This window comes from Dioscorea cayenensis, chromosome 19 (assembly GCF_009730915.1).
Source record: "Dioscorea cayenensis subsp. rotundata cultivar TDr96_F1 chromosome 19, TDr96_F1_v2_PseudoChromosome.rev07_lg8_w22 25.fasta, whole genome shotgun sequence".
Taxonomy (NCBI): Eukaryota; Viridiplantae; Streptophyta; class Magnoliopsida; order Dioscoreales; family Dioscoreaceae; genus Dioscorea; species Dioscorea cayenensis.
Window position 1 is genome coordinate 29381403 of NC_052489.1, and position 9461 is coordinate 29390863.

General features: G+C 45.6%; 1 protein-coding gene across 1 annotated transcript; it reads left to right on the forward strand.

The window, feature by feature from the left end:
- Positions 1-442: 442 nt before the first annotated feature.
- On the forward strand, positions 443-1893 carry LOC120283771 (phospholipase A1-Igamma1, chloroplastic-like). The gene has a single exon (XM_039290506.1). The coding sequence runs from the start codon at positions 505-507 to the stop codon at positions 1891-1893; it is 1389 nt and encodes a 462-aa protein (XP_039146440.1). The 5' UTR covers positions 443-504.
- Positions 1894-9461: the final 7568 nt, after the last annotated feature.

Below are 9461 nucleotides of genomic sequence, written 5' to 3' on the forward strand. Positions count from 1 at the left end.
AATATACAGTGTATGTACAATAGAAGAATAATATAAGAATCTTAGATGAAAAATGTATTAACAATACAAAAAACAGTACTGCCGAGAAGAGATTTAAACTCATAATCTTTTCTTTTTATTTTGATGTCAAACCATTATTATACTATTTAAATGGTTGACTAGAAATTAATTGTTGATTTGTGCGTTTTCATTTAATAAAAAAATGTGTACTCCATAAATTAAAAATTAATAGTCAGTTCCATGCGTTTTCAATTGGTAAGATGAGATCAATAAATAAAATTTTCCAATCACCCACGCCCACCGTTGGCTAGTCTTCTTCAAGGAAAGATCTTTACCTATTTTTGGAGTCAGTCAATGATCCATCCAATGGACCCCACCCAAGTTACCATTGTTTTTCTTCTTTTCTCTCTCTCTCTCTCTATATATAATATAATGTCATTATGATATATATTATTCTAATCACCTTCGCCTTCTCGCCACCTTTACACCCTCCGAGATCCAGCCATGGCGATCCCACTCCCCAAGCTCAATCCTTCATTCTCCCAACTCCCATACAAGCATTGCTCTTCTTCTAACCACTCTCTCCAACATCTCTTCTCGATTCCAAGACCTCTACCAACACTAGCAACAACTGCCTCCGGCCGCTGCCATGCAATCTCCAAGAATGACTCCCTCACCTCCATGATATCCGAGCTTGAGCGCGACGCACAGAAGGTAGATGAAGCTGATGATGAGTTGAACGAGTTCATCCGGAAGCAGCCGGCCACTGGGCTCGCTGATCGGTGGCGAGAGATCCATGGGAGAGACGATTGGGCGGGATTGCTTGATCCCATGGATCCTCTTCTCCGATCGGAGCTGATCCGGTACGGGGAGTTTGCCCAGGCTTGCTATGATGCTTTTGATTACGATCCCTTCTCACGCTATTGCGGATCTTGCAAGCATGCCCGCCGTCACTTCTTCCAGGATCTTGGCATCCCTGACACTGGCTACGAAGTCGTGCGCTACCTCTACGCCACCTCCAACCTCTCCCTTCCCACCTTCTTTACCCAATCTCGTTGGCCCAAGATGTGGAGCCGCCGGGCGAACTGGATCGGGTACATCGCCGTCTCCGACGACGCCACCAGCGCCAAACTCGGCCGGCGAGATATTATGGTTTCTTGGCGTGGCACCGTCACGAGGCTCGAATGGCTCGCGGATCTGATGGATTTCCTCTGTCCTGTCTCCGATAAAGGGATCCCCTGTCCTGATCCCTCCGTCAAGGTCGAGTCCGGCTTCATCGATCTCTACACCGATAAAGACCCATCCTGCCGTTTCTGCAAGTACTCCGCGCGCGAGCAGGTCTTGGCAGCGGTTCGTAAACTAGTCCATCAACATGCTCGATCAAATGCCCCAGTGAGCATCACGTTAACAGGGCACAGCCTCGGCAGCGCGCTAGCAATGCTCAGCGCGTACGACATCGCCGAGACAAGCGTAAACGTGGTGGACAACGAGTCCCTACCAGTGTGCGTGTACTCGTTCTCAGGGCCGAGAGTGGGGAACGGGAAGTTCAAACAGAGGTTCGAGTCACTAGGAGTGAAAGCGCTGCGCGTGGTGAACGTGCACGACACTGTGCCGAAGGTGCCGGGGATCTTGTTCAACGAGCGCGTTCCAGCGTTCGTTCAGCGCATGGCCGAAGGGTTGCCATGGAGTTATAGCCATGTGGGCGTGGAGCTCGCGTTGGATCACAAGAACTCGCCGTTTCTCAAGGAAACAAGTGATCCGTCGTGCTATCATAACCTGGAGGCACACCTTCACCTTCTCGACGGGTACGTATATATTAATTTAATTTGTCTTCACGTTGCCATTATAATTATTAATAGTGGAAATTGCCAAAAAAATCCTTTAAGTTTGTAAAATTGCCAAAAACACCCCGTTAGTTTTGCAATCCCCAAAAACCCTCCTCCTTTTAAAGTCATGTTTTTTCAGAACCCCAAACCACCCATGTAGCGGATGTGAGCGGAGTGAGTTTCAAATTTTTGGACTGAAAAATGCCCTTGCGTGGGGAGTCAGTGGTATGCGACCATCTCGGCGATTTGAGGAGGAAGTGGGGGTTTTCAGTGAGAGTAACCAGAAGGCGAATTTATTGGAGCTAGTTTAATTGCTTTTTCTCGACTCACGTCTTGACTTTTCCGTTTCAGTAGTCTCCGAGTTATCTCTCAGCGTGACCTCTGTGATTGCCATTTCATCGACTTTTTCCCTTTCCACTAGGTATCTCGAAGGAGAAGTCCCCATGACTAGTTGGCGTTTATCGAGTTCTGCGATCTAAGGTATTGAGTATGGTTTTATGTTAAGCTGTTACATTCTGAAAAGAAAGATTTTTCGGTTTTGTTTTGTGCTCTGTTTTTGTTGGAAGATATTGAAGTCTGAGAGGATTTCTCGTTGGGGTTTTGTTAGTCTGCGGGGAGATTTCTCGGTTAGGGTTTTGTTTTGTTTTTGCGTTTTCAGTATGTATACGCTATCGAAATAGTTTTTCGATTATTATGATTTATGTAATATTTATAATGTACATTTCAGTTTTAGTTTGATATGGTTGCGATTTCTGAATGAGGTTGGCGTTTAAGAAATGAGATGTTCTGAGTTTAACATTTGTTGTCTACGTTTAAGTATTCACGTCTACGTTTTAACAAAATGGGTCTCGTTTAACATTTTATATCTACGTTTAATAAGCGAGAGTTCTAGTTTAAAGCCTTATATTAGCAGCTTAAACTTTTTGTCGATCTGCGGGCTTGTGATTATGGCGGTCGACCTAGTTAATAGGGCGTTGCTATTTGGCGCAGGTTGTGGAGACCTTAGGCGAGTTGAAAGTTAACATGACCCCTCGAGCTGGGAGATTAGTCGAAGAGACACCGTTTGCAGCGTTGCTTTTGGTGGAAGCCAGTATACCAGAGGGCCCTTCTTGATTCTCTTTTTGCAAAAGGTACGATGGTGCAGCGATAAATTCGAGGATCGGGAAAGCCTGCGAGTTTGAGACCTCGAGATGTGGCCCTCGTTCTTGAGTACTGCGTTGCGATGGCGGCTGATGGTCTTTCGAGAAAGAAAAACGGTCGGCGTTCGAAGGCGTATCTATCGAGAGCCCTCGAGAGCGGAGACTCCGTCGAAAGCGCTCACGGTGCAACTTGTTCGAGAGAGAGGAAGAAGATAATTTTGTCAAACTCGATGATGTGTACCTCGTAGAGACGATCCTCTTCCCAAATACATCATGCTCGGTTCGAGGCCCGGATGCGTTGATTACGTCGATGATCTACCGGCCGTGGGGGCGTCTGCGTGAGGCGCGGTGACGCACAAGTGGCTTATGGAGGATATTCCTGGCGGCGGCGGGTGCAAGATAGATCTTGTCGGGAAGAGAGACGACGAGAATGCGTTAAGGGTTTGCTCGGGTCGGCTTAGCGTGCGGTTTTACTGGTGGCCGGAGCGGGGAAGAAAGTCGGTTTCGGCGAGATCCCAGGGATCTTGTGCTACGGTGAAATAGCTACAGGAAGCAGCGACGGTGAAAACGAGCTTGTCATCGCTCGATGGAAAAGAGGAAATAAATCGTAGACGATGTCTAACATAAGTCTTTAATGTTTAAACATTTTTTAGCGTTTAACTTTAGTATTTACCGTTTAACTATTATGTAATAACGTTTAAATATTTACATTCTCCAGTTTAATTATATTCTATAACGTTTAAATATATAGTTTTCACAGTGGTTCGTCGAATCTTTGAAGAAGAAATATTTGTTGGCGCGTGATAAGCGGATGGATGCCATTACTCACGAACCGCTAGCTCGAGGCGGGATGAGAGGCGGCCTACATCGTGCTTGTGGCCGGGCCCGTTCTCCTACTTCCGACCCGCAGCGCACGCGCGTTTCCTCGGCCAGGAGCCCATCCCCTACCCAGCGGATTGCAACAACCCCTCCCTACCCGCAGCGGCGGTCCCCGACCGTGGCGGCCCTCGGGCAGTGGCGGCCCGTGTGACGTTGAGGCGAAAGATGTCGCCCTTGACTCTTATCGAGGCGTGCGAGATATTGATGACGGGGAGTTTCCTCGACTTGTCGCTCGTGTGGAAGCTGGAAGGGCGTTCTGTAGCCATTGCGCCGTCCCTCGAAAGAACCGAAAGCACGGGACGAGCAGGCGTCGGTGGCGGCGGCGACATCATCGGGAAGAGGTCGTTCAAAGCGGCCACATTCGAAGAGACTTGCGAAAAGAGGAGAACAATCTTTGCCTCTGTCTCCAGCGCGGGTGACGATGAAGCAATAGCGACACCATCGGTAGGTGATCTTTATTCTTGAGTCATCGCCGTTGATGACATGGCCGTGGCCGGTGGAGGACGTCGTAGATGATGATGGCCGTTGCTGCGGTTGAGAAGGTCGTTGACTCTCTTCTCGATGAAAATCGTCGACCAGGTGGGCAAATTGCAGAGATGCGGCGTCAAGATGGACGCGATCCACGAAGGTCGAGAACAAGTTAAGGGAAGTGTCTGCGGTTGATCTTTGTCGCCCGTCGTCCCAGCGTCGAAGCGGACCTGCAGTCCTGCGACAGCGAGAACGACAATGTGAGGATAGTGTGCCGCGGTTGATCTTTCGTCGCCATCGTCCCAGCGTCGAGGGAAGATCTTGATGAAGACCCAGGCCAAAACGAGCGAGAGAGATGATCGAGGCAATCGAAATTGGACGACATGCAGCTCGGAAAGCTTTTATTCCGAAGAAGAAGAAATGGGTTGGCACGAGTCGTCTTAACAAATCTGGCGAGGAGTTGATGAGGATCTTCCTCGTTGCACTATGGGCGGGTAGTGTAGCGTTTTTATGATATTGTTTAAGGGGTTTCTTATAGTGTTTACTTTATCTAATAGTGTTTAATACCGTTATGTTTATCGTTTAAGTTTTCAGCCTTCTGGTTTAATTATATATAATATCGTGTAACGATTGATAATGTCGTTTTAAATATTCTGATATGGTCTTCTAATATACATTGTCGTTTAACCTCGGCAGCATCGTGTGGAAGAATAAGTTGTCCCGGCCTACCTGTGACCGGGTTCTCATGCTAGACCTTTGAGGGGAAGGAGATGGTCGTGATGATGTGATGCTTTTCGTATGCATATCTAAAAAGTCGGTGACAGAGCCGTATCCTTACAAAATGACGCCTCGTCGTCAGGGACAAGCTTACTTGTTGTTTATGTCAAGCGGAGCGGCACATGACCGTGATTATGGTATGATCGGGGGATCGCGTGCCTGTGACTGCGTGAAGTTAATTAATACGTCCTCGAAATGTCGTGAATGGCCAGCTTAGTATGCGTCACAGGACCCAGATGATAATCGAGGCTCTGAGGCGTTATTCTTCGTGTCCAGGAGTCGCGATAGAGGCCAGCGTTGGACATGGTAAGTTCTTTAATTGATGAGATTAATATCTGTTTTGGTATTTAAATCGGTATTCTAATCTCGACTTGCAGTATCTCGACGTGGAATCTATTGCGACCTGATGCCGATGTGGAGTTAGGCGAGTCGTGACGACAAAGCAGTACCCGCTGGTGCCGCGACCGAAACCCAGCGCGAAACAAAGGAGAGCGTCGATTGCGCGCGCGTCCTCATCGCTGCGGTTTATCGGCAGATGCGTGGGGTGAGTTCACGATCTCATGGCGACAGGGCGTTCCCTTACCTCGATACGGTATGTTACCCGCATACGAGGAGGCGTGGCGTCCGTGCAAAGGGGTGCGTCGCGAGGCGGGTTAAGTGCGATCTACCGAATAACATGTCTTGTATGTCATTTGTCGATTTTGTTTTCGAAATGTAAATCGGACAAATTCGATTCATTGTTTTCGTGTTGAAGAACATGACTTGATATCTGTAATGTAAATTTTGTTTGTTTCCCCGAATTGTAAGCGGGGTTACAGTCCATTCGGTTTTCATTTCATGTTGTTTAATTTACGTTGTTAACGTATACGTTTCACTTTTCATTGTTTTAAATATAGTATATATCGTTTTTAAACATCGGGTTTTAAATATTTCAAGTACTGATTGTCTCGTTTAAAATAACACTTTCTCCTGTTTAAATGAAAGATACACTTATTGTTTTAACTAAATATGGAAGAGTTTGCTTTCGATGATCTCGCAATTTCATTGATTACATACGTTTTAACACGTGATTTGAAATATTTCAAATTACGGTGTGTCAGATTTAAAAATAACAATATCTCGGTGTAAATACATTGATTAGATTATAAATACACAATGTTTCCACATCGTATAGGTTTTATTAACTGCTGATGCTAGTCGGTTTCATTGCGAGATAGGTCGATTGTGGCGGGATCCTGGCGGCGTGCTGTGATGTAACTCGCGGACATCAGCCGGCTGCGACTCGATCCTCTTTCAGTCTAGGCACGCCCGGTGCCTTCTAGTCAGCGGTGTGGCAGAAGCTCCCGATTCCGTCTGAGAGGCTGTCGTCGTCGGGTATGGGGAATATAAGCTTCCTTGTATGCGGTTTGTAATTGTCGGCCGGTGAAAGTACCGCTAATAATGTCGATGATCACGATTGGTAGCCATGCGCATTATTGCTGTGAGCATGTTTTGCGAGCATAAACTTGCCGGCCTTTCTGCCGCCCATGAACAAGTTACGATGGCGAGATCGCGATTCTTTGCGATTGGTCGACTCGGCTCGTAGCGAGTCGTCGACCTGACTTGACAGCCACAGAAGATTTAGTCTTTGTCCTCGACGATGCTCTAACCGAGATGTATGTCGGGCGTAAAGTAGGTCTCTCCACGTTTGGGTGAGCTTTGCTCGCATGGGTTACTATAACGTGCGCATCGAGCTTGAACACAGCGAAATAAAGATTTAAGCAAAAGGCAATTGATGGTTAAATAATTGATCGACATGTTTAAACATTATTGTAAATAAATAAAGCGAAATGATTAATATTTAAAAGTCGGGAAAAGTGTAATTAAAGCAGATTGAGAATGTTTAAGGGTAAACCCCAATGTTAAGTGTGTCAATTTAGCGGACCTTATGGGTCGACAAGGTTTCGTCGCATTAAATGACGAGCTATGATCAAGCATTGAGCGACTCCAGCGACGTTCGAATACATCTATTAGCGATCGTACTCCGAGCAGATAATTGGAAGCCCGATGTGCCGTATCCGATTTATTGATGGCGCGTTGATGAGCTTGGTCGATATGGCCTGCGGTCGTTGGCGTTATCGTCGAATCTTTAGCGGTGGATGCCGCGATGCGGAGCGTATGGTGGCGCCCTCGATGTTTTTCCCAGTCGAATTTGGCTTGTAAATTGGCCTCGAATGTCGAGGCGGTAGCGTAATGGCGAAGGAAGACTCATGTGCGCTTGAGGCCCTTGGACTGTCGGCCTTGAAGGTGGTGCTCTTGGTAATCTGGCCTGTGTATGCGTCGGCCAACAGATATGAACCAAGTCAGTTGGCGTGGGTCTGGTTGTAGGCTATCTGAAGGCGTGGAAAAACATTGTTTCCATCTTTCCTGTGGCGCTGTGGTGTACCGATATTTTCGAGGATTGGGTGGTGGAATGCAATGACGTGACTGCGGTACTCTTGAATCGTGATACAGCGAAGAAAAGTACCGTTTAAAGCGATCGTCTATTTCCAGCGTCGTTGTGTGCGGGGTTGTCTCGGCCGCTTATCCATGCAAGCGGCGGTCGTGGGCGGGTGTAGGATGGTATGTGGACACTTTGTTTCCCAACTTAGCCTGCTTGTATGGTATGTGGACACCATGTTCCCGTAACATGTCGTTCTGATTGTCGATGGCCTTGTCAAGAGGGCGGTCTTGAGCTACAAATAACTAGTTGCGCTAACCCGTTTTTTGGGCGCTTTCGGATGTGTGTAGAACCTATGACCGCCACCGAAAGTGTGTAGCGGAGTTGGTTTATGGCGATTATGAAAGTATTTTTTGTTATCTCTTTTGATGCATGAAGGCAACGGCGACCATAGGCAGCGCATTCCACAGTCACCGATGTTTTCGTTCTTTGTAAATTGAAATTAATTCCTTTTGATTGCATGATTTGAATTCATCTTGAAATGTTGAGCACCGTCAAGCGTTGACGATATCCAGCAACAACGCTCAGAATGATCTGCGAGGAAGGAAGACATCCACGCCGTCAAGTGTCACCGTGATGGATGAATGGAACTCACGAGAATCAATTCTGCCAACACTTCAGTCAAATAAAAAGATCAATATGTTAACCCGGAGAATATAATGTTTAAGTGATGGCGGCAATAATTAACGTTAAATTAAATACTTAAACAATTAACTAATAACGTAAAGGACTAGTACAATATGTTAACCGGTGACAGACGTATTTAAACATAATGACCCCAGACAACTGGAATAATTAAAAGAAAAGAACTTATGAGTAAACCTCGTTTTCATTAGGTTCGGCAATGGCACATTTATGTCTCGGCGACAAGATCAGCTTCATAGCACATTTGAAAATGGAGTGGACGTGACACATCCGCTGGAAGTCAACATCGTTTTCGATTGGGCAAACCGTTTTACATATCCATCTGGTGTGGCGAATCCTAACCTGACGACAACCTCGAGACCCTTATCGACTCACAGCTCGCTAACACCAACTTCCCAAGAAGTCTCGAGCCGTGAACATTAAAGCTCTTCCTCCCCGCTGAATCTAGCAATACCACACTCTCCATAATATATCGGTCGAAAACCAAATCGTACAAAAAGCCAAATGAAATGAAGAACAAAAACAGAAGACGACGAAGAAAGTAGAAGATGTAAAGAACAAACAGCAGTCAGAAAGGCAAACAAAAAAGTGCACAGTTGTATGCATAGAGGTTAGACAAGACGTGATGTGAGTTGCGGTACTCCCTCCATCCCAAAGCAAAAAGGGAACATATGTCACTGTCGCGAGGAAGACACATATTGTCATCGTTCGAATGAAGTTCTCAACTCCAACATGTAGTCTCGATGTATGACGTCGATCAAGCTTTTATGTTTAAACAGATACATATAGTGTTTAAATAACGGTTAATTGTTTAACTAAAGTCTATCATATAAATAATATGTTATTGTTTAAATTGAATGCTTTTCATGACATCGTTGCTAGATGGGTACCTCTGGGTCATTGTTTAAACATATTTACGTATTTTCTTAAACACCGTTGTCATTGTTTAAAAAGTAACTTGAGTATTGTTTAACTTTTTCTATTGTTTACAATGACGTTTTTGTTTCCCACATTGTTTTACTAGGTCTCTGTTTAAATTTCAGAAGTTCACAGTCAAATACGATTGTTCATTTTTATTTATAAAAGATTTACAACATTTACAACATTTACAAGATTTACAACATTTACAACATTTACAACGTCGCTCAGACTTTGGACACTCACGACTCGACCTCGTATAACGAAACAAGTGTCTGTACATTCGAATGCTCACAGCGGTTGTAATAAGCGCATCAACGAACAAAAATC

Bases quoted from the DNA above. Each gene is read 5' to 3' on its own strand.
- LOC120283771 (XM_039290506.1), top strand. From the start codon at position 505: ATGGCGATCCCACTCCCCAAGCTCAATCCTTCATTCTCCCAACTCCCA.